Consider the following 24,480-nt stretch of genomic DNA (forward strand, 5'->3'; position numbering starts at 1 on the left):
TATCCAGTCCCTCTGCCTCTCCCTCTCTCTCTTATCCAGTCCCTCTGCCTCTCCCTCTCTCTCCTCCAGTCCCTCTGCCTCTCCCTCTCTCTCTCCTCCAGTCCCTCTGCCTCTCCCTCTCTCTCTCCTGTTGCTCGCCGGCAGACAACACTGCCCCCTCTGTGCACCGGAGGGAGGGCACTCTCAGCCCTGGCAGGAGCGGCAATGTTTTGAAAGCAAAACACGTGTGCCCAGTGAAATACTCTCTCTCCTCCACCCCCTCCCCCTCCCACTCCTTCTCTCTCCCTCTCTCTCTCCCTCCCTCCCTCCCTCCCATTCTTCATGTGGAGTTTTCTGTTAGAGGTGAAGATTAGAGTAATACACCAGCGGTCGCTAGGCAACAGCCCAACTCCTCTTCTTCAGTGTTAATGTACCTGTTTGTTTTGCAAATAGTACAGATAGGCGGAGTCCGCGGGGACGACTGCCCAAACGGCCTGCTGTGTGTGTGTGTGTGTGTGTGTGTGTGCGTGTGCTTGTGTTGCTTGAGTGTGTGTGTGTGTGTGTGTGTGTGTGTGTGTGCGTGTGTGTGTGTGTGTGTGTGCGTGCGTGCGTGCGTGTGTGTGTGTATGTGTGTGTGTGTGTGTGTGCGTGTGCTTGTGTTGCTTGAGTGTGTGTGCGTGTGTGTGTGTGTGTGTGCGCTTGCATGTGTGTGTGTGTGTGTGTGTGTGTGCGTGTAAGAACTGGGAATTGGTGGGAGACGTGGTTGGGGGTGGGGAGGGACAGACCAGGGCCCTGATTTTCCATTTTAACGGTGTACGCCTGTTCCAAAACCCTGTAGGATTATCTATAAATAATAAGTAGGTTTTTGAAGAAAATCTAGGATGGTGTTTTCTAATTCATTTATTTCTGTGTCACCATTCGGTCCATGTGAATCGGCAGAGCTGTTCCGAGCTGCAGGCGGTGTGTTTCTGTGCGTCTGTAGGGGTGTGTAGGAGATCAAGGCCTGGTTGCCTTTTAACCACTGAGCCATGTCTTGGGACCTCGAGTGACTCAACCCGTACAGGCCTCTGGTACCCCTACGAGACATTGCTGCCACATAGTGAGCACAGAACAATAAGGCATCGGGGCAACACAAATTCGTAGCAACTCCAGGGGACGCCATCAAAACGTTATAAATTGACATGTGTATACTACGCTGCAAATAACAAATATTCACCAATAAAAAAATACACAGAATGACAGTAAACTAAAACGAAAAGGCTCAAAATATACTGTGTCTGCGTAATTACACTACTGCGTTCGGTGTGTCCTGAAGTCCCAGAGATGGACCTGTGAGTGTGAAATGTGCCTGACTGGGCCCAGAGGACAGGGAGTCATCGTGGTTACACGTTTTTGCAATATTTCTCTGGATTTACCAGAACCCGAATACAACCAAACTCCTCCCGTGCCGCACTGCCAGAGTGACCTGTCACCTGGCGATCGGCCGGGCAGCACCACTGGTCAGCTGGGCCCAAAGTCAGCCAAGCGTGTATCTCCCTGTCTGGCAGCTGTGCATTGTTGTGATGCAGCCACGGTGTGTCAAACAGCAGACCCTCACCCCCCCAACACACACACACATCCCTCTGTGTTCGAGGGCGATTGAGGGCTGCGTTATTAATCCACGCTGAGTCAGAAGGACCTCGGTGACGGATGGCTTTGAGCGCCTCGGCCATCGATGCAGCGTCACCTCCAGTGACAACGGGCATTAAGATCGTGCCACGAGCGCCGGGGCGGCCGTGATGGGGGAGCCACCCGTCCCTCATACATTACAGACCGCCCGCCGCATGGAGAGAGGCTAAGGGACGACTAATGGACTGTGTAGCACATTCTGTAATATGTTTTAGATGTATTTATGAGTGTCCCTGTGTGTGTGTGTGTCCCTGTGTTTGTCTGTCTCTGTTTCTCTGTACGTCTCTTTGTGTGTGTCTGTGTGTGTGTCTGTGTGTAATCCATGCATTTCTTTTGTATGTTGAAAACATAGTGTCGAAATGAACCCACCGTATATTTTAAATCATTCAAAAAGGTATTAATTACAGACTAAAATATATTTAAAATACACACCTTAAATATACAAGAAAGGGTTCGGCTTTGGAATGTGAACCCATCTCTGGGGAATCCCATCCCGGATGCTGTTTTCAATCCCGGGATCTCGGGGATGTTGTTTTTTTAATCCCTGGATCTGGGAAACCTGGGATTAAAAGAGCTCCCCAGCTAACACACACATTCCGTTGCTACAAAGTTGTGCAACAATGAAAAACACAAAAGTGACAGCCTCCTGTTTTCTTAAATACATTAATGTTATTGCTGAGCACTTGCAACATTGAACATCTACCCTCGGATTCGAGAGGAGCGCATTATTAGACTCACTATGATGTGGGCTGTACACTACACTCAAATATATATAATAAGCCATTAAACATATGTACGAGAATAAGCCACGCTTTTTATGTATCAAGGCATCGATTTAGACAAACGCGTATTTGCACACAAAACAGCCACAAGCACTAGACTACTGCTACACTAAAACACACACTGAGCAGCTAAACATTATGTATGATAGGCCTGTGCTTATTTAGTTTTTGTTGATTATTTGTTTCTTAATATACCAATTAAGAAATGAAAAGAACAAAGACAGCTCAAGGCGTCAGTTGTCTCGTCTTATAGAGGAGTGCGTCGTTTTGTGTGCAGAACAACTTTAGCTGCTTCTTTAAAGTTCTGCTAATCAGCTCAACTTGGTGGTTAGACTTCAAGCAGATGACGAACCTCTGTATTAATTTCTGTACATTTTGTGAATATAAATAGCTTGTGTGCCGGCACTGATGTGGGGCTTTGCCAGAGTCACCGCTCTCTGTGCATCTGTGCCCGTTACAGGAGTGGCAAGCAGCTGGGCAAAAAGCAAACCATGCTCAACGGCACGGGTCCACGTGGTAAAAGACTACAGTGATGCGTTCAGTGTCAGAATCACGCGGGGGGTGTGAGTTGCTCAGCTTAACATCTGAAGAAGGAGCTGCTGTCTATGGCACATTGCATGCACTTGTACAAAGTCATCGGCACGGCTCTCACCGTGACCCACATAGAGACGTGCAGGCTCCCGTCTGTCGGCATGCTGCCCATTTCATTTACTTTGCTACAGAGTAGGCAGCTTCCCCCCCCAAACACACACCGCACAGTCCATATACAGCGTGTCACAGACTACTATTGGCATAGATGCACTGCATGTGCCAACTCCCTGGTTCGGGCATTGGGGGAGTTTAAGTCAGTGGCTCCTGTACCCCAGCATGGGACACAAAGTAAACCTGGTGTGCAATTCTCCCTTTAAACTGAAGCAGAATATATATAAATATTTATTTATTTATTTATTTATTTATTTTTCTATTAGTTACATGATCTATGAAACATGTTTCTCTTCTTTTCTTTTCTTCCCCCCAAGATGCTTGTTGGTCACATGTGAACCCCACACACACACACAACATTTTCAAGTGTTGAATGCAGCCCTGATCTCAGGAACAAGCTACCAGTCATCTGGACTTCAGGTGGAGAGAGGGAATGAAACGGCAGAAGACATTGTCTCCATCTGGGGTGTATGTAGACATTGTAGGGGGCAGTGTCCTCTACACACACACGCACACGCACGCCCGCCCCTCCGTTGCCTCTCAGCGGAGTCTCTGAAAATGTGATTTTAAATTACACACCCCAGTTCCTAGACCGCTGGCTTCCACAGCCCAGTCTGAGAAGCAGCCCCCGCTCGGCCCACAGTCCCGGAGCTGCCCGCCTCGCCAGGAGAGATTCACTGCGCCTCTCACACACTCTGGGCACCGAGAGGCAGAACCCACACACACACATGCCAAAGCTCACTTTCATCATTGAAGGTCAGCCTTGCTCACCATGGGGGAAACTGTGTGCCCGTGCCCCTAGTGTGTGTGTGGTATGTGCGTGCCAAGCATGGTAAACTTGCAGCACTCCTGAAGCAATTGACCTTGAAATTAACAACAATAGTGGGGGACAGAGAAGGTCTCAGTGCATTTAAGAGTCGGGCCCGGGTGCCAGGGGGCAGGAGGGTGTTTAATGACGGGCACACTGTGCCATCCATCACTGTGCCGGAGCCCTGCACCGCGATTAAAGACAGCCCGGGGACCAGAGCCAGCTCTGCAGTCACCCTGCGGCTCAGACACGCTCCCACACGGACACTGACACACTGCACTCGGCGCCTGCCTGACACACACACACACACTCACACAGTAAGTCTCAGTCCAATGGAGAGACGGTTCTTGCCCCGGCGTCGGAAAGTGTCGGAGGTTTCAGTCCAGACTCTCACTGCAGTCATTGATGCCCCTGTCATCGGCACAGGAACTTCGTCTTGGTCCACCAGAACATACAATTCCACATTAATACCAAAAATATGAGCACAGACTAAATGGACTCACTTTAGACTCCCTCGATCCCTGAAGATGTTCTCTAGGCAGCTGTTCTCCGGGCACGGCACACAAAGGGTGCGCTCGCTGTGGCAGGGATGCTGGGAGCGTGTGGGTGTGCGTTGTGATGCGGATGGATTTCTTCTCATTAACCCCTTTGCAGGAGAAGATGCTGGCAATGCTCCTCTTTAACTGAATTTACACCCGAGCGTCAGAAGATGTCATTCGCAGGAGTATTTTTAGAAGGTATCGTCGGCTCAGAAGCAACAGATACAAAAGTTTTTAAGCGTGGGAACGGAGGCTGTGTGTGTGTGCGTGTGTGTGTGTGTGCGTGGCACTGGCAGCTGTCCAGTGTAGGAAGATGGGGTACAAAGCGGGGTGCGTTTAAGTTGACTGATTCGTCTGGCCATGGCGGGCCGAGATCAGTGGATCAGTACCTGAGTGGGTGTGGGTCCACCAGGCGCAAAGGGAAGAGATCTCTGACGGGGGCAGTTGCGTTGACGTTGTTACGCAGTGGAGTGATAGTGTGTTGTAGGTTGTATCACGCATGACTCCTCCTCACACGAGATCCGTTTGGGTCAGAGTTGTGGTCCCGCTGGGATGAACTCTCCTTCACACTGTGCACTGTGTGGCCGGACAGTTGTGTTGTCTGATGGACAAGCTGGCTGGCGGGGTCTCAGTGTGCTGGGGGTTTGCGTATCAGTGCGTGTGCTGATTCACTGAAGGATTGACGGTAGTGGGGTGAGGACAGTGTCCAGTGAGGAGCACAGCTGGAGACGCCATCTGGGGACGTTTTATTACCACCCTCTCTCTCACACACACACACACACACGCAATACATGCAAACACATCCTTTTGCAAGTTTACCCTGATACATTTACCACAGGGCAATTTGAACAGAGGTTTTACTGAGGTTTTACCATTGTAAGACAGTGGCTGCCTGTAGGCCCAACATGCCTACGCTGTGCCCTAATGCACTGCACCCTGGAAATACCATGAACAATCTAAATGTATGTATTTTAAGGCATGTTTACTATGGTAGTCTGTGGTTTATTCATGGTAGAGTGCAGTGAAGTCCAGGGAAGACATGGTAAACCACAGTAAAGCTGTGCACTAATCATAATAATCATCATCATCATCATGTTAAAGAAATCAACAGAGGAAAATCTTAATGTTTTGGACTCCGAGACGAGTTTTAGACTACAATGCAGTCTTAGAAAAAATAGGTACAGTACAAACACGTTGAAATATTAATCCCACAGTCTTTGTATACACTGGAGTCAGTTTAGACCTGGCGCGAGCAGCAGCATCAGAATGAAGAACAAACAAACAAAAATGGAGCCAGCTTTGCCCCGGGTGTTCATTTGGCAAAATGTATTTTTTTTCCCTCACAGTCGCACCCTGAGGTTCAGGTTAAAGGTCACTCTAGGGTCAAGGGGGTCATTAGCGATGGAGTCGGGAGATGCTCTCAGGGGTCTGACGCTTAGCGGGGGTCCGACCGAATGGGGAGAGAGTGTGTAGGGGCTGTGGGGGGGTGAGAGGGCAGCTCTGATGCACCCCCACTCCATCACCACTTCCAGGCTGATGCTTAATTGATTACAGCGGTCAGCGTAGTCAATTCATCTCGTTAAGGACAAGAGACCAGGGAACGGGGGTTAGAGGCCTACGCTGTCTTGATGGGGGGTGGGGGGGCGCCACCAACCCCTTTCTCCTCTCCCCCCTCCTCCGCGGCGCCGGCACGTGCTCTCCGGGAGGCCGGAGTCATTTTTCACGGGCGTGCCGGGCGAGATTGATGGCGGGAGCCGGGAGCCAGCGCTGCGCCGCGCCAGGCTGATTTATTGACCACTTAGCATTGATGAAGCTGCAAACAAGAGTCAAACAGATGTTACTGCTGCATTTTTCTTTATCAAGGGGGCCGACGCCACCGCAGCCACCAGCACCGCAGCCGCCGGCAGCACCGAGGGAGGGGTGTGTGGGAGTGCGGGGGGTGTAGCAAGGAAGGGAGGGTATCGAGTGTGTTGTTGTAGGATGGAGACGCCGGCATGTGTGTGCATGTGCGTGTATGTGTGTGAATTTTTTGTTTATTTGCTCTTGTCTGTGTGGGAAGTGCGAATGATGTCAGAGTGGGATGGCCACACAAAGATGGCCGCCCCTAGTGTGTGTGTTTGGGAGACATTTACTCCACTCCATTTTCATAGCTTCACCTCTGGAAAACCCCCCGTACTTGTCTCCCCCAGTCCAGTTGCCTCAAACACCTCTGTGCTTGGAGGTGCTCCTTTTTGTGCTTGGCATTGTGCAACAGTCCTTCATTTCGCAGCTCATTTTACAGGGAGGCATGTCTATGCGAGCGAACTCGTCAGAATTGAATTGTAAGAAAAAAGCAAAGCATTGTGGCAGTGTTTTTCCTCAGGTGGCTGTTTACACCGGGCCTGTAATCAAAGCTGTTCGCGTCGATGTTCTTCACACGAGCCCCAACGCGCTTTTAAACGCTGCCTATTATTCATAAGTTGTCAATTTAGGTAATTTATGGAGGTAATTCTGGCTGCCTAAAAGATTGCAGCGTTTTAGTTCACAAATGTGTTCAACTTAATCGAGGGCGCCAGCTCCACCGAGCATCGACACACATGTGCTTGTACACGCTGTCGGTATTTGTTTATACACGCGTGAAGGGAAATCACGCATATCGACCTCCTCCTCAGAATGAAAGAGTCGGGTTTGATCAATAGAAGTCCGTGTTCTTGTCGGTCTTTCCTCTGTTTTGTGTGGAATGGCATTTCTCTCTGTCTCTCGCTCTCCCTCTCTTTCTGACTCGTATTGCAGAATCCCCAAAATGTCCAGCGGCGGCCCTCTCTTTGCCTCCCTCCTTCACCTTCCCCCTCTCTCTCTCTCTGTCTCAATCACTCTTGCCAGCATACCTTCCCTCACTCCCTGGCTTCTGTCTTTAACCCTGTGTTTTTAATGCTACACTGGTGTGTGATTCTGTAGCACCTGCTCTCTCTCTCTCTCTCTCTCTCTCCATCTGCCGCCTTTCCTCTCTTTCTATTCCAGAACCCCCCAAACCTCACCAGTACATGATGTCATCACGCTCTGCCCCCCCCACACCCCCCCGTTAGACCCTCTCTCAGCCTCTCCCTCTCTGTTGCAGAACCCGGACATTGTGCTGGTACACTACCTGAACGTGCCTGCCATCGAGGACTGTGGGAAGCCATGCGGGCCCATCCTGTGCTCCATCAACACCGACAAGAAGGAATGGGCCAAGTGGACCAAGGAGGAGCTGATTGGCCAGCTGAAGCCCATGTGTGAGTGTGCCGCCCCCCGAGGCGAGCCGTCTGATTGGCCGATGAGACGAGTAAAGCTGCACGGAAATCGGCACTTGTTTTGTTCGAGTTTTAAACTGGACACACACAGACACAGACACACCACACACACACGCACACACACACACACACACACACACACACACACACACACCTGTGTTTACCCGTGTCTGCATGCCTTGTTTGTTGCTTCTAATCAGAAGTCAATTGTTTTAGTTTTTCTAATTAAAATGGTAATTATCACTTGACTGCACTTGACAACTCATAACACGGGGCGATCGATGCATAATCTCTTCCCAAATCCGCCGTTTGTGACCCCGGCGCCTCGCCCCCGACACCGAGATTATCTGTCTGTGCAGCCCTGCTCCGCGGAGGAGGCACGGCCGGCTCTGTGTTGTGCGCTCCGTGCGCTGTTTGTTGAGGGTGAAGAGAGCTGGACCACAATCCTGTCGCCTGCTTCGCTTTGGTCCTGAGATATGAAGTTCTGCGCCGATAGAGTGAGGATTCGGTTTAGAGGTTTCTGTTCTGTCAGAATTAAAAACTCTGTCCCGACTCCCACAGAGCCATGTATATCATTTACACTGCCTGTGGATCAAGGAGATTACTTTACCTACAGTTGGTCTATAAATTAATCTTCTTTTTGATTAAAGGTAGACATATAGACAGGTTTTAACGCATAGAAGGTAGATAGATACATATACTGATAGATTGATTGCTAGATAGATTGTTAGATATATAGATTGATAGATTGGTAGATTGACTGAGACTGATAGACTGATATATTGATAGATAGATTGACCGATTTAAGATAGATTGACAGATTGAGAGATTGATTGATAAACTGATAGATTGCTAGGCTGATTGATATATTGAAAGATTTATAGATAGGAAGATTAATAGATTGACAGATTGATTGACAGATAGATTGATAGACTGATAGATTTGAGAGGTTGATTGAGAGATTGACAGGTTGATAGATTAATTGATTGATTGATTGATAGATTAACTGATAGATAGATAGATAGATAGATAGATTGATAGATGGGTGGATAGGTGAAACCTGGCCGTATTTGGCAGTGGCTGAGAGCCGGGTGCTTTGCTGTGTCTGGGGTGATGGGCGACCGAGTGTGGCCAGGGTGTGTCTGCCAGTCGAGGTGATCTGGAGTGGGGGGTGATCTATAAGGATTGGCATTGCATTGGGCTGGGGGGGTGGACTGGACTGGATCGGGGAGAGACATCGACCAGTGTTTCGGCTACCTGGCAGTCCGTGGCTTTTCCCCTCAACTTGGTGCTGTTCTGTGTTAAAAACGAAAGGATCAGAGACGTCCCGGTGCCAGGAGGCGCCCCCGCTGGGCCACAGATCGGGTTGTGTACGGCCGGCTCAGTGCTTTCCATCTCATCGACCGGCCTGCCTGGGCTCTGGCAGCCACAGCGTTGCAACACTGCCACCTACCGGCAGAACAGCCCCACCGCAGGCCCGGTGGCCCGGCCCTCAATCACAGGAGGGGAGAAGGATCGGGGCCCCACTGCGCACTATATCAGCCATTTATTATTCATGCTAGAATTATATATCGGCTTCCCGGACTCTACATATTGTCTTTCGTGACCTATATTTAATACGGGGCCATTGCATATATCAATACAAGCGCGTCTCTATTATATATGAGGGAAGGCGATACAGAGTGTGTGAAGCCCGAGATTTCATATTTCTCTGCTGCGTGCCGATATAATCAGTCTCTCAGGGAGATGTGCTCAGCTGATACAGGCAGGGAACAGTCTAGACTCGGTAACTAAGACTTATCCACCTGAAGTGCTGGTGCTGGAGTGCTATATTGGCCTTGTGTTACTGTTTCCAAAACAGAGAAGAAATAAAGTGTGACGATCCCAGGACACATTGTTGCCATATTGAAACAAGTAACCCCAACCGCAGTGTCCTGTCCCGTTTCCTCCTGAAACCCTGGGTGCCGTGCTGTCAGATACTGTACTGTAGTGTGGGCTCTGTTTTGTGCTTGGTATTGTGTTTCAAATGCCCCCATCCCCCCAATGGCCCCTGCCCCCAGCTACACCCTGATCTCCTCCAATGTGGAGATCGTGTGAAGGGTCCAACTCGGCCTTGGTGGAGAGCGGTGGAGAGGGAGAGCGATAGAAGGGGGGAGAGAATGTTGTGAGAGAGAGAGAGAGATGAAGAGAGAACGGAGGTATGGAGTCGTCAGTAAAGGAAGAGCAGGATTATTATAACTGTGGGAAATCCCCCGGCCCCTTCCTCCTGAACGCGGGGGCGAGAGAGAGCACTGAACAGAAGCCGGCCTCTTCAAAGACAGAGGAAAAAACAGGGAATTGATGTCGTCTTCTCGACCTCGTTCATTAACTCGTCTCTGACGGAGCGGCCTCCTATCGCCCCTGTTTGCTGGTTATTCATTTCTCACCCTTCCTCTCTGCCTCCCACCTCGCTCCATCCCCCCGTCTCTCAGTGACTCAGAGACACGGCCCGTTTTACCCTGGTTCATATAACTTTTCATAATAAAGTCTGATAAGACCAACGTAATCTTTGGACAAGTCCTGTGAGATATTCTCAGCTCCCACACAGTCCAAATATATTTTAATAAATGGTAGACAAGTGTCATACTATTGTTTGTTGTGTGCCCAAACTGGCCCCTTGTTTGTGTAATTGTGGGATATATTTTAATTATATTTTATTCTGTTATCCATATAGAGGGTGATAATATAGTGTAGAAATGAACCTCACTATACAATTTCAACCTACAGATCAAAAATATATGGGTTACAGACTCAAATATATCCTGTATATTTTAAATTCTCGAAAAAGGGGGCGATATTGGCAAGTGGAAGATATAATGAGCTCACATTTCCGCCAGGTATTAAAAATACATATTTATACCATGTGAGTTTGACATAATGGCCCACCTAGCTAGAGGTATATCAGAGAGGATTTCAGCTAATGTGACCTCATTTCCCTCTAATGAGATGGGAGTTGATGGAGATGGAGTGAAAGTCTCCGCTGGGTTGAGGGGAGGTGAGCGGCGCGGGTTTTTGGTGGATCTATCTGGTGTGAACCTGATTGTGGGGAACCGGACCGGCTCTCCCGGGCCGTGACGGGGCCGGACGTTTCAGACCCGGTTTTTGTGAGGGGCTTTCTGAGTTTGGTGATGATTTTTTTTTCACAAACCAGGTTACAAACCAGGTCTGCTGATATAAAGGTTAGTAAACGTGTTTGTACGGTCCTAAGCGGCTTCTCTCCACTCTCAACAAACTACTGTGCGTCTCCGCGTGTTTGTTGTCAGACCCCCAGGTGTTCGTTTGGTGTTTTTCATGTGCTGGAGCTCGGCTTCCTGACCGGCTCAAAAGTATATCTGTCAGTGTTCTTCCCAACAAGCTCTTTAGAGGATCTCCAACCTGATATATCAAGCGACTCACTTTTTCTTTATTCTTCTCTTCTTTGACCTTTATTCAGCAGTAATTTATTTAGGATCTGTCTCTGCTTCGTATCTCTGACAGTGAAGAGAGACTCTGCAGGGTGTATTCTCCTTTTAGGGCCCGACAGCAGTCCAGTTTACTCTGGGATCTCTCTCTCTCTCCCTCCCTCCCTCGCTCTCTCAGGCCCCGCACACAGACGTAGTGAAGCGTGGGGAGCCGGTGTTAAAGCTGCCCAGATTGTGTTTGATATTCTAAGTCTGGGGCTCTCCAGAGCTTTCAGAGTATTTTCATAGATGATTCTTTATTTATTTATTTCTCAGTGGGGGTGTGTGGGACCCGTGAGACGGCAGGGGGGCGCTGTGAGAGACGGCGCAGTGAGACGCCGTGGCAGGAGAAGTCGTACTGTTTGCAGCGGAACCCGTAGTAGAAATAATGATTATAATAATAACTTAGCCGGCAGTGGACAGAGTTACAAACTCCATGAATCTGTATTTAGTGACCCACACATCGGCTCAGAGCACTTTTTCACTTCGCACTCCTCTTCAGCGGCTCTTTCTGTCCCGCTGGCTGTAGCAGAAGAGAAAGTCACCTTCAGAGAGTATCTCTCTCTCTCTCTCTCTCTCTCTCTCTATCTCTCCCACTCGCTCTCGGCGGCAGCCTGACACAGTGCCCTGCAGTACCTGTGACTGGGCAGCAGGTGTCTCCCGCAGCCCTATGTGCTGGCATGACCCCGGCCTCTGCAGCGGCATTTGTCTCCCTGGCCAAGGAGTGCCCAGCAGAGACCAATGCAGGACGGGCGCGGGGGCACTGGCAGGACTGACACAGGGCAGAGGCTAGGCTAGCAGATTGGAAAGAGCACATTTTCAGTGATGTCATGTACCTGGTCCTCATCCCTGGTCCCGGCACACCACTGTCCTGTACTATCGTCACGGGGGAGTCAAACAAAGTTTAATAGCAGTTTTTCAATTGATTTTAATAAAAGCATTTTAAAGCGAGTGGCAGTGAAAGTTCACGTTGTCCGACGGATTATAATTTAATTTAATCATCCTGCCCGTCTCTGACATTCAAGCATAATCATTTTATTCTCACCCCGATCGTGTCATAACTCAACATGCTTGTAAACGACTCGATCAGTCCTCTTCATCGTATCAGGAGTGAGTAAGGGACAGCTATAGCTCTCATTTAATAACGGAGACATCCGCCAGATCCGAGGAGGACATATGTGTCGAGCAGAGGTCAACGTAGATGTGTTGTGCGGCACACTTGAGCCTTGTGTCAGGCAGCCGGAGTCACACACAACCCCAGGGATGTGCTGAAGCTCTCGTTTTGAATATTTACAAACTCCGAAATAACGTTCAACACAAAACAAACCCGAAAAAACTCCCGTCTCTTCCTGTCCTTTGTCCTTTGTCCTCTGTTCCCCCCGTGCTCCCCTAGCTGTTGACGCACTGTGCTTGATCTCATCTGCGGCCGGTGATCCGCTGAGCTGCCCGACCTCGGCTCAGGGAGTGGGAGTGGGAGTGAGGGTGGAGGGGGGGCGACACTGTAGTCTGTAGTCAGCTGATGAGGGTGTCCTTCTCTCTCGCTACAGTTGGGGTGGGATTGTATTGGCCGGGAGAGATAGGCTAGTGGGTTGGATTTGTGTGGTGGATGTCTCCTCTCTCTCTCTCCCTTTCTCTTTTTCCCACAGATGAGTGCCCTGTGAGGCTGGGGCAGGGGTAGGAGGCGGGAGGGGGCAGGGAGCGCAGGGCAGGGCAGGGCAGGGGGACGGGGCGGTGTGGGGGGCCGGGCTGGGGGGGTGGCCAGGCTGGTGGGCTGTGCGGCGGCTGACGACTGTGTCTCCTCTCTCCCGGCAGTTCATGGCATCAAGTGGACTTGCAGCAACGGGAACAGCAGCACTGGCTTCTCTGTGGAGCAGCTGGTGCAGCAGATTCTGGACAGCCACCAGACCAAGCCGCCTCCCCGGACTCACAACTGCCTCTGCACGGGCAACCTGGGTAAGGGCTGGGCCGGGGAGAGGGGGCAGCGGGCAGTGAGACGGGGCTGATAGGGTAGAACCTAGAGCAGGGTCTCCGGGGGCCGAGGACTTCCCTTTCCATGCTGTCCTCCCGCCCGACCCGACTGTAGTGCGGAAAGCAGGCGTGGTGTTGAGCCCCTCGCACCGGGGATTCGCATCGACTCGATCCTTTGCCCCGAGACCGAAGAGCGAGGCCCGTTGTGATTGTTGTCTGCCACACAGTGAGACATCGGGTTGGCCATGGTTTAAAAGCATGTCTTTGGGAGTGGAGATCCAGGTCTCTGGGACAGGAAGGTACTGCCATCCTACTTCCTGTCGCTGTCTTAAACACATCTGTGTATCCGTCTGTGAGGTCACCACTGCCTTGTACACTAGAGGTCTGGATTGTAAAATTGTAACCGCCTGCAATGCGCTCAGGGGCCACACGGTGTCAGCGTCGCTCTGTAGATCGGAGAACCGAGCAGTTTTTATTTTGGTGGTAATATTTTGCATCGTCGCTCACTTTCCCACTTTTCAATAACAAACTCTACGGTTCGTGGCAGCAAAGATCCCCCGTCTCCAGACAGACGATTTGTGGTGTCAATGTGGTGAATCCCGTACAACTTGCTGTGGAAATGGGCCTCAGAGTATCTATTAGCTGCAGATAAACACACACACGCACACACACACACACTCGCTCACACACACATACAGACACGCACACTCAAATACTCTCTCACACACACACACATACAGATCACACACAAAAATGGAAACATCAAAAAATGCTAAGAGTGCCTGAGGGGTACTTCAGCAGCAGGATTTCTGCCCCCTGGAGAGACAGGGCAGTTGCTTTGTGGTCCAGTCTAGCTCTAGCTGGGGTAAGTGCCATGACTCTAACCCTCCTGTCCTTCTGTCCCTCTGTGTGTCCCTCTGTCCCTCAGGCGCGGGCAGCAGCGTGCACCACAAGTGCAATAGCGCCAAGCACCGCATCATCTCGCCCAAGGTGGAGCCACGGGCCGGGGGCTACAGCAGCGCCCACTCGGAGGTGCAGAACAACGACGTGTCGGAAGGCAAGAACGAGCACAGCCACGGAGGGGGGGGAGGAGGCGGCAGCGGCAAGGGGGCCGGGGGCGGCGGTGGTGGAGGGGGAGGCGGCACGAGCACCCGGGAGAAGCGCAACGGGAAGGTGCCCAAGCCGGTGCTGCTGCACCAGAACAGCACCGAGGTCTCGTCCACCAACCAGGTGGAGGTGCCCGACACCACGCAGAACTCGCCCGTGTCCATCAGCAGCGGCCTGAACAGCGACCCCGACATGGCCGACAGCCCGGTGGTGACCGGCATGAGCCACGTGGCGTCGGTGATGAGCAGCCTGTCCCAGAGCGCCGCCGTGTTCATGTCCGAGGTGACGGGCGACCCCATCTACAGCATGTCCCCCACCGGCGGCCCCAACGCCCACCTCATGGGCCCCGACGCCTCGCAGGGCCTGGTCCTGGCCGTCACCTCCGACAGCCACAAGTTTGCCTTCCCCGGCGCGGGCACGGGCGGCGGTGGGGCCGGCGGCGCGGACGGGCTGGCCATGCTGTCGGCGGCGGGGGTCTCCGAGGAGCTGGTCCTCTCCAGCAGCCTGGACTCCGGCGGGATCAAGCTGCCCGAGACCACCATGAACTTCGACCCCGACTGCTTCCTCAACAACCCCAAGCAGGGCCAGACCTACGGGGGCAGCGGCCTCAAGGGTGAGGGGGGCTCCTCCGGCGCGTCCTCCTCCTCCTCGGGAGGGCCTGGCAGCAGCGGCAGCAGCAACGGGAGTCTGCAGCGCTCGCCCCCTGTGTCCGACCCCGGCTACGGGTTCAGCGCCACGCTGGTCAAGACCGAGATCAAGACCGAGGACACGTCCTTCGAGCAGCAGCTGGCCAAGGAGGGAGGCTACCAGGTGGGGGCGGTGGTGAGCGGCGGGGGGGGCGGCCCCGGCTCCTCGGGCCCCGGATCGGCACAGGGCTCCCTCACCCTCACGCCCGCTGGCTCGCTGCTGCCCTCTGGCGGCGGCCTGAGCCCCAGCACCACCCTGGAGCAGATGGACTTCAGTGCCATTGACGCCAAGCAGGACTACTCCTCCTCCTCGGTGTCTGGGGGCTACGGCCAGGCCATGTCCAGCCCCCACCTCACCCACCAGAGCCGCTCGCCCAGCTTCTTCCTGCAGGAACCCCCCCAGCCCCCGCAGCAGCCCCCCAACCAGCAGGGCTCGTCCCAGAAGAGCCACCTTCTGGAGCAGAACTCCCACGACTCTGGCGCCACCTTCCTGGGCCTGCAGGTGGTTAAGACCGAGTCCCCGGGCGGTGGCGGCGGCAACAACGGGCACCTCCACCACCACCACAGCCACCAGAGCCAGCACACGCCCCCCAACTGCAACGGGGGCTCCCCCGCAGAGGGGCCCAACCCCGGCCAGCCCTCCCTGCAGCTGCTGCAGTACCAGGGCGGCTTCCCCTCGCTGGGCCCCGAGCACGAGGAGGTGGTGGCCCTGGAGCAGCAGGGTGGCGGCGGAGGGGGCGTGGGCGGCGGCCAGGCGGGAGGCTCTGAGAACGGCGCGGACGGGCTACTCAAGGCCGGGGATCACCTGCAGGCCTGCGGAGGCGGTGGCGCCGAGGGGGGCAACACCGAGCACTACCTGCAGCAGCCGGGCGACAACGGCACGGCCGGGGGGGCGGGAGGCAGCGGTGGAGGCGGAGGCGGGGGGGTGATGCGCAACGGAAACCCTGGCGGCGGCGGCAGTGCCCAGCAGCAACAGCTGCAGCCCCTCCTGCAGGGCCCCGGGCTGGTGCAGGGCCTGTACCCCGGCGTGGGGGGCCACCAGGCGCTGGGCGGGGCCTCGGGGGGCGGGGCCGGCGCCGGCGGGGGGGGCATGGAGATCAGCCTGGACCACTTCGACATCTCCTTCGGCAACCAGTTCTCCGACCTCATCAACGACTTCATCTCCGTCGAGGGGGGTGGGGCCGCCGTGGGGCCGGGGGGGGCCCTCTACGCTCACCAGCTGGTGCCCCCCCCGGGTTCCGAGGGGCCGCCCCCTCCCGCGGGACCCCCGCAGCAGGGCCAGGAGGACGGAGGGGCGAGGGGAGCAGCGTACGGCCCGGCGGAGCTCTGCCTGCCACCGTGCTGCAGCCCCCAGTCGCTGGCGGGCGGCGGGGGTGCGGGGCAGGCGGGCGGGGGGGCAGGCGAGGCCGGGTCCCTGGCCTACATGCACGTGGCGGAGGTGGTGTCGGCCGCTGTGGCGCAGGGGGCACTGGGGATGCTGCAGGCCGCCGGGAGGCTCTTCATGGTCACAGACTACTCCCCCGAGTGGTCCTACCCTGAGGTGAGACTCCACACGCCCGCTCAGGGCCACCAGAGGGGCAAACCCTCTGTCTCCGGGTTTGAATGTTTTTATTTTCTGTTATTGTAAAATACTCAATAAACAGTCTCCGGGCCTAGTGTAGCCTGCAGTGCCGTTTCAGCCCACAGGAGGGCGGCTTCTCTTAAAACACGCTACTGACTAGAGACCCGTGACATATGCAGGCCGTGAGGAAACAGTCACGCGTGTCATTCCAGTGTTGATGCAGCAGATGGCAGCAGAGGCATGCGTGGCTCCTGCACTGTTCCTTTTGTTTGGGTCTCAGGGGGTGGGAGTGCTGGGATGATCATTTATGCTGGATCTCATCAGATCCCCAATATGTAATATATATAAAACACAACTGTGCAAAAAGATGACACACAAAACCATAACCGGGTCATGTTTTGGAGTAAAAAGATTCTGTGCTGACGGGCGTGGGGGGCGGGTCTGTGTGGCGCCGCGGTTTTAGAGCGCTGTGTTCTGTGTTGCAGGGCGGGGTGAAGGTACTGATCACGGGACCCTGGCAGGAGGCCAGCAGTAACTACAGCTGCCTGTTCGACCAGATCTCTGTGCCGGCCTCGCTGATCCAGCCCGGCGTGCTGCGCTGCTACTGCCCCGGTAAGCGCCGCGCTCGTCTTGCCCCCGGTAGCCACGGCTGAGGTCACCGCTGGCCCAGAGTCCGCTGCTGGGCACCTGGTGACAGTATGCTTTGACAGTCTAACCCTCGCCCCTACCGTCCAGCCCAATGATAATCCCTGGGATATCCACCGAAACTGAAGCAGAGCACTCAGAGGTTTAACGGTTAAGGCAGTTACACCAGACGACATTCCTGTGCCAAAAACAGACATAATCCTCCCGTCCGCCCACAGATCCCCAACAACCTCCCTCTCTCTCTCCCCATTTCTCAGCCCACGACACCGGCCTGGTGACGCTGCAGGTGGCCGTCAACAACCAGATCATCTCCAACTCGGTGGTGTTCGAGTACAAGGCCCGCGCTCTGCCCTCCCTGCCCTCCTCGCAGCACGACTGGCTGTCCCTGGACGGTAGGGCCCTGTTTGTCTCTCCCCTCCCGCCCGCCGGGGCCCTCCACACATTCGCCGATGAGCCAATCGGCAAGCCGGGGGGGTGACGGTGGGATAGTGTCAGCTATTTTCTTACAATAATCGGTGATCCCCCATAACGAGTTGATTAAGGAAAGCAGAAGGTGATTTGTACTCTGGTGGTTTGTGATTTAAACATTGAACTGCCTGTTTATCCTTGTTTTTTATGATTTATAGCCAGATTTCTTGTATTTGTAGGCAGTAGTTGGGTTTTCAGTGCCTTTTTTATCCCCCTCCTTCAGTGCGATGGTTTCAGTTTTCTCTGTCATGTGGCCCAACGATCTGAGAAGATGAATAATGAATAATGAATCATCCCCCCAGCTGTGTACCTCGCTTTGCGCCAGAGACAGGGTCCCGAACGACTCCTGAGCGGTTTCGTTTTTAAATTACTGATCAGAACTGAACATCTTCCCCCGTTCCTGTCCCCAGTTTGTCTGTCCTCTGTGCAGTAGCTCGGGAGTCGTGTTCACCTCTTTAGCAAAAGGACAGGTTTGTTTCTTAGTGGTGCGGTACAGGGACGGACCTCCAGACAGGCATTGGAGTTCAAACGGTTTAGTTTTGCTGCGGGTTTGTGGTGGAAAGTAACCCTGAGCGCCGAGCTCATCCGAGAGGCTGCCATGAGAGAGAAACACATCTTCAGGTGGACGTGACCGGCTCTACGCAGGGTACGGACCAGTGGAGTCGGGCTGGTAATACAGGCCGTATGGAAAACTGAGTAGCCCGTATGAGATGCCCACACCCAGAGTCCAAACTTTCCAAAGCGTTTCAGTGTCAGTGTTGCTGCGACATCACCTCCCCCTCCAGCCTCGGTCGTTCAGCTGCCCCCAGAGTCAACTTCCCAGCATCTGTGTAAGTAGCAGGACCAGGGACGTCAGGAGCCTTTACGTCCGACTTTCCGAGCCCTTATCTCTCCGCCTGCCGGCCTGCTGATCTAATTGCACCGTATCCGACCCGGGACGATTGAACAAGGGCGTCTGGCTTCCTGTCTGACCAATATAAAACGGAGTGTGTGTTTTATATTGGTCAGACAGGAAGCCGGACGCCCTTGTTCAATCGCCCTCCGTTCAGATGGCTGCTCCCCGGACGCCCTTCTGAAGACTCCAGTGGCCGGTCTCTGCCAATCGAGTCGGATCTCGGCTGCAGATTCTGACACACGCCGGCCCGAAGCGTGGTCTGTTTCTGCCTGGAGACTGCATCAGTGTGGAGAGCGGCCTCTCGCAGCGTGTTGCTCTCCTGTTGCATCAGCGCCGGCCGGCCACCTGGGTGAGGGAGCTGCGGCGTTTCATCAGTGCAGCACCGAGATCGTGCCCTCGGGTGGAGCCTCAGACAGACCGGACCGCAGGGAAGGGGGCGGGAGTCTTGACTGAAACTCTCTCCCTTGGTTAAACCACCCCTCGTTCCTGGCGGGTTTATCCTTCGTCTTCCCGGCGATGCTCTTAAAGGTAGCGCACTGTCACGGAGACACGCCTGCTGTCCTGTATCGGAGTTTTCACTTCCTGTTTCACAGCGACCCGTCCGGGGCAGGCGAGGTTAGACCGGGCCCCTGGGCGGGAATGCTCCGTTGTGAGGCAGCGATGGGCGAGGCTTGCCCCGCTTCTCTCCGCCCTTTTCAGTCAGTCAGGTCAGATCTCTGGCCACCGAGCGAAGGACACAGGGCACCATTTTTTTTTGTCTCGCTGTACCCGGGCCAGAGCTGGTTGACCCACCTCCTGAGATGGGTCACTCTGGGCCAGCCTCCCCGAACCGCCTCACTGCAGACACCCCCCAGAAAGACCCCAGATTGCATTAGTGCAGATTCTCTGAGACCGGAGGCTCGGTTATCCTATCCGGACACTTTTTTAATCTCAGACACCAGCTGTTTTTGACTGAAATGTACAGCGGCTCCGCGGCTGGGAACCAGACTCCTGTAGTCCTCGCTTGGAGCAGCACTGCGGAGACGGGCTTCGCTCTTTAAAGCCTGACAGGCACACTCTCTGTATCTCTCTGTATATGTGTACTGTCTACACAAATGGCAAACGCACAGCAGCGATGTTCTCTTGTTTACCGTGTGACTCGGCAGTTGTAATTGAGGCTTTAGACGCGTCACTGAAGGCACAGTCTGTGCTTTTGTGACAGACACAGGAGTTGCCCACTCACAGGCCCATGGCGTGGAGGCCGGGGAATACGCTGGCTGATCGATTGACTGCCTGATTGATCCGGGGACAGCGAAGAGTGCCCGGCGACGGCGCTGATGTCATGAACGTTTCCTTAAGACACCGGGTTCAATACCACCCTGGGAAAGTATTGACGGCACTCGAGTACATAAACAAGTCACAGCAACAAAACAGCAACAAAACATGAACGCAATTTTACCGTCCCTGCTGAGCAACCTTTTGACACAGTTTTGGCATGCGACACGGCACCTAGCACAAAAGGGAGCACCCACAAACACCACTGTGCCTGCTGGTTGGGCATTGACGATGGCAGGGCTGATATCTGTGTCGCTGGGTGTGCCAGATGTGTGAGAAAAACCCCTCCTGTTGTTCTAATTTACACAGAAGTCAGTAGGGGATTCTGCACAGTATATATACTGGCTTTTGGGAGCCTGATATAAACCTACACACACTGTGAAAGCATGGGCACCTAACAGAGTGCTGAGCTATAGAGAGAGAGAGAGAGAAGACCTTTTAATCTGCAGCTCGGATCTGCACTATTTTGAGTTACTGTATAATCCACTTTATCTAACCAAAATGTACAATCTTATTTTTTTTGGTGGTTGCTATTATTAGGGCTAAAATCGGGCGGATGTGTTTACGTTCAGGGACAGGATTACTCTTCTGACTGACACCGCCAGTGCCCTCCAGACCCGTCCGTCTCTCCCTCCCTCTCTGCGGTCTCCTCTCAGGGAACAGGGACTGGCAGGGTTCTGTGTCTTTGGATGAAACAAAGCCCCCTCTCTTGCATGGTAACAATTGTTTGATTCTTCACATGAATGCCTCGACGGGTGTAACACTCCCGATCTGATTTGAACCACACCGTACGTGTCCGGCACTTCGGTGACTGTTCAGGAAAACAGGCAGCTGGGGTCGTGTTGAGATCTCATTACACAGAACATAGAACATGAGAAAGTGTCCAGTCGAGAGGAGGCCATCCGCCCCATCGTGCTCGTTTGGTGGCCATTAATAACTGAGTGATCAAGGATCCTATCCAGTCTGTTTTTGAATGTTCCCAAATTGTCTCTTCAGCCACATCGCTGGGGAGTTTGTTCAGATTGTGACGCCTCTCTGTGTGAAGAAGTGTCTCCTGTTTTCTGTCTTGAATGCCTTGAAGCCCAATTTCCATTTGTGTCCCTGGGTGCGTGTGTCCCTGCTGATCTGGAAAAGCTCCTCTGGTTTGATGTGGTCGATGCCTTTCATGATTTTGAAGACTTGGATCAAGTCCCCACATAGTCTCCTCTGTTCCAGGGTGAAAAGGTTCAGGTCCTCAGTCTCTCAGTAGGACATTCCCTTCAGACCTGGAATAAGTCTGGTTGCTCTCCTCTGAACTGCCCGCTGCTCAGCCTGGGAACCAGCTGATCTTTAGTGAACCGGCCCACTTTTCCACTGGTTTGGGAACTGAACGCTGACTACACTGGATGTGGGCGTTCCCAAGCGCGGAGCAGAAGAGAAACACAGCAATAATAATCAGCACCGAGGCGACTGCGACTTTAAACCCTATTTAACATCACAATCAAACTCATTAAAGCGTCTACACACAGCACAGATACACTGTAAAAACCAAACAAAAAACACAAGATCACATGTAGACAAGTAGAAACGAAAATACAGCTATACGAATATGCTAAGATAACTCAGCCTTTTATTTTTATTTATTTTTATTGATTCATTAAGGGATTTTCACCGATTCGTTATTTCAGACACTTTTACTGTATTGAATAAAATACAAGATGAGTTAACATGCATTCGGCACCGCGCACACTTCACATTTTCATTCATTTTGTGGCGTATTTTTACTTTTATTCTTGTTTAAACACAATGACTATAGGCCTATTGATTATGGATGCGGCTGTTTTGGGGGTGTTTGGGGCGCAGTCGCAGGCAGATCAATAAACTCGGATGATCTCAGGTGATGTTAATGGTTTGATGGGAAATTGTGCTTATTAATGAAGTCTGGGATGATGGTCCCAAATCACTGTTACATTGTCCCTGTTGCCAGACACACAGCGATGCGCTTATGTGTTGAAAGTCGCCCTGGATAAGAGCGTCTGTTAACAAATACATAATAATAATAATAATAATAATAATAATAATTCATTGTCAGCACTGCTGGTGTGTGATCGCTCGCAAAGCGCATCACTGTAACAGATCTTACTGTGTATTTGATCTTCTCTTACTGTAGAATATGTATGTTTTGTGTAATTCGCCCTGTGCGAAGAAAATTAATTTATTAATAAATTATGAATCATGCGCAAACCAACCCGGGACACATGACTCGTAGGGGCGCTGGATTCGGCGTAACACCGCATTTCTGCCAGAGGCTGAAGAAACTGCCTGTAAGGACCAGTTATTGACCAGTTCATTAACAAACATTATTTCTATCCAATCTATATCTTTGGATTTACTCTCATCATCATAATATCGCTGTAACACGTCTTTCCTGTCACGGAAGCTGCGCTCGGTCGTCTCTCATTGCTGTCATTTGCCAACAACTAACTAGTTATTGACCTGTGAGACATATTGTTACTGTAGTGTCTCTGACAGACCGCTGTTCGCTGCTGATTTCGCTCATTTTTTATAAACTCTCCTCACTGGCGCGTCTCTGCCGACATTTTAAACATGGCGGCTGAACTCCAGCAAATCACTTTCTGTGGAGACGACTTTACCCGCCCCCCGGCCCCTGACATCATGGGTTCCTTGGTTCCAGACCAGCAAGTTTTTGGTGCCCGAAAAGGCAGCTCCCTGCCGGCCAAGAACCATTTTTTTGCGGTGGAAAAGCGTGGAACGGTTCCTGATTAGGCACCAGCTCTGCACTGCCACCGGCTCCTTGTCGGTGGAAAAGCGCCAATGGCTGCTGTCAGGTGTTAAACAGGCCACTTCAATCTTGAATCGTGGGTCGGGTGACAGGAAAAACATACAAAGACCTAGAATGGTGGCATGTGAAGTGAAAAGAACAGCGCTGTGTCTTGCTAAGTCCCAGTGTTGAACATGCAGGTACAGTGACGTAACAAGCCCTCAGCAGTGCTATAGTACCGTATGTGTACTTTGTAGTTGTGATATTCTAGACAACAGTGGGCCGACAGCCTGTCCACTACAGCGTTTACTCCACACCTGATACAAAACACGACCCGTGTAAAGACATATGGAGCGGGCTGCGTCTGAGCTGAACAAGTACGGGTCCTGTTGCTCTGAAAGGCGCTATATGGAGTTGGAGAGAGTCTGCTCTCTGTCCTCTGAGCAGCTGGACTCGGAGCAGGCGGACGGGAGCAGGCCCAGCCCCTCGCACCGAGCTCTGCCCTGCTCGCCACCGATCGGTTCAGTCAGACGCGGTGAGGTCGCCCTCACCTCAGAGCGCGGCCGCAGGTCGGGATGATCCCGGCTTGTGGGTTAATCTGTCCATAAAGTAACAAACAGACAAAAGGAGAAATCCACTGAGCCCCTTTTAGCGCGCGGCATCACACAGGATCTGCGCGGGGGAAAGCAGTTTAAAAACATCCGAGCATATGGGGAGCATAACATGAGTGTCTGGCCGTAATCTCCGCGCTCGATCCGCTGAGAGGGATTTAACCGGGAACCACAATCCCAGCTCTGAGCCTCTGAGCCACAGAACTGTGTTGTTATTATTATTTGTATTGATTTGGCAGACGCCTTGATTGTAAAATGTCATATAGTGCAGATGTTACCTACTGTAGAGGTTTAACTGAACTGACACAGAATATGATACAGCAATCTCTGCGCCACACCAGGGATAACAGTTTATCCGTAGCGTTGCGTGGATTGTGCGCTGAAGCGGTCGGGAGCGAGGGAAGGGACTCTTGTCACGACTCTGTAACAGCAGTGACTACAGGGCTGTCCTACTAATGTCACCCACAAGGTTGACACGGTCACACAGTCCGACTGACCGTTATTGCTCGGAGCACGAGAACCTCCTCACACCCCGACAGATGTCAGATCAGGTGTCCTGCCTCTCACTGCTGTTTTAATCAGTGCATTCCTGCCATGCCAAACGGTCACAGAGAGGTGTCTCGGATTGGGGAGCCTCCTTCTCGAGTACATTTCGCACGGGCTGATTCCACAGTGTAGGATAACGCCGAGGAGGGGATCAGGAAGGAATAGGATTTAATCTCATGAGCACAGCGCCAGACACATGTCATCATGTCTCACTGTGTGTCCAAAAACACCACGACACTCCCGATTAGAGCCCAGAGCAAGACGCACCGGGGGGACGTCGGTACGCCACCCAGTCTGAGGAGGTTTTCTTGTTGTTATTGATCGGTACCGAGTGGGAAAGGAAAACAAATGACAGAATAAGATGCCGATGTGTAATTAAGGGAGAAGACCGACGATTGGGGAATTGGTGAGTCCTGAACAGGAGTATTTCTGTTTGAAAATGGATTCAAAGCTAATTACCGGGTGTTTATCTGAACATATGGCGCTGCTGTGAATGGGCCCTGGCTAGACCGGGCTGATGGGGTTACTGTGAAAGGGCATGAGAGAGAGAGAGAGGATCCTGCCTCCTGCCTGAGGGATGGAGGGAGGGAGGGGAGGAGAGAGAGCGCTGGCTGTCGGCTCGTGTTGTTTCTTGGTGGTTGTAGTAGTAGGGAGGAGGTGGGGGGGTTGTTGCTGCAGTGTACATTGACAGG

At 52.8% G+C, this 24,480-nt stretch overlaps 1 protein-coding gene across 1 annotated transcript in view; it reads left to right on the plus strand.

The window, feature by feature from the left end:
* LOC136713661 (calmodulin-binding transcription activator 1) overlaps nucleotides 1-24,480 on the plus strand; it is a 318,322-nt gene that overhangs the window by 260,866 nt on the left and 32,976 nt on the right. The window contains exons 7-11 of the mRNA XM_066690847.1: nucleotides 7,576-7,729; nucleotides 13,039-13,179; nucleotides 14,123-16,527; nucleotides 17,034-17,160; nucleotides 17,451-17,585. Of these exons, the coding sequence (XP_066546944.1) occupies nucleotides 7,576-7,729; nucleotides 13,039-13,179; nucleotides 14,123-16,527; nucleotides 17,034-17,160; nucleotides 17,451-17,585 (2,962 nt within the window). The remainder of the gene's footprint in view (nucleotides 1-7,575; nucleotides 7,730-13,038; nucleotides 13,180-14,122; nucleotides 16,528-17,033; nucleotides 17,161-17,450; nucleotides 17,586-24,480) is intronic.

The sequence above is a fragment of the Amia ocellicauda genome, chromosome 18 (assembly GCF_036373705.1).
Source record: "Amia ocellicauda isolate fAmiCal2 chromosome 18, fAmiCal2.hap1, whole genome shotgun sequence".
Taxonomy (NCBI): domain Eukaryota; kingdom Metazoa; phylum Chordata; class Actinopteri; order Amiiformes; family Amiidae; genus Amia; species Amia ocellicauda.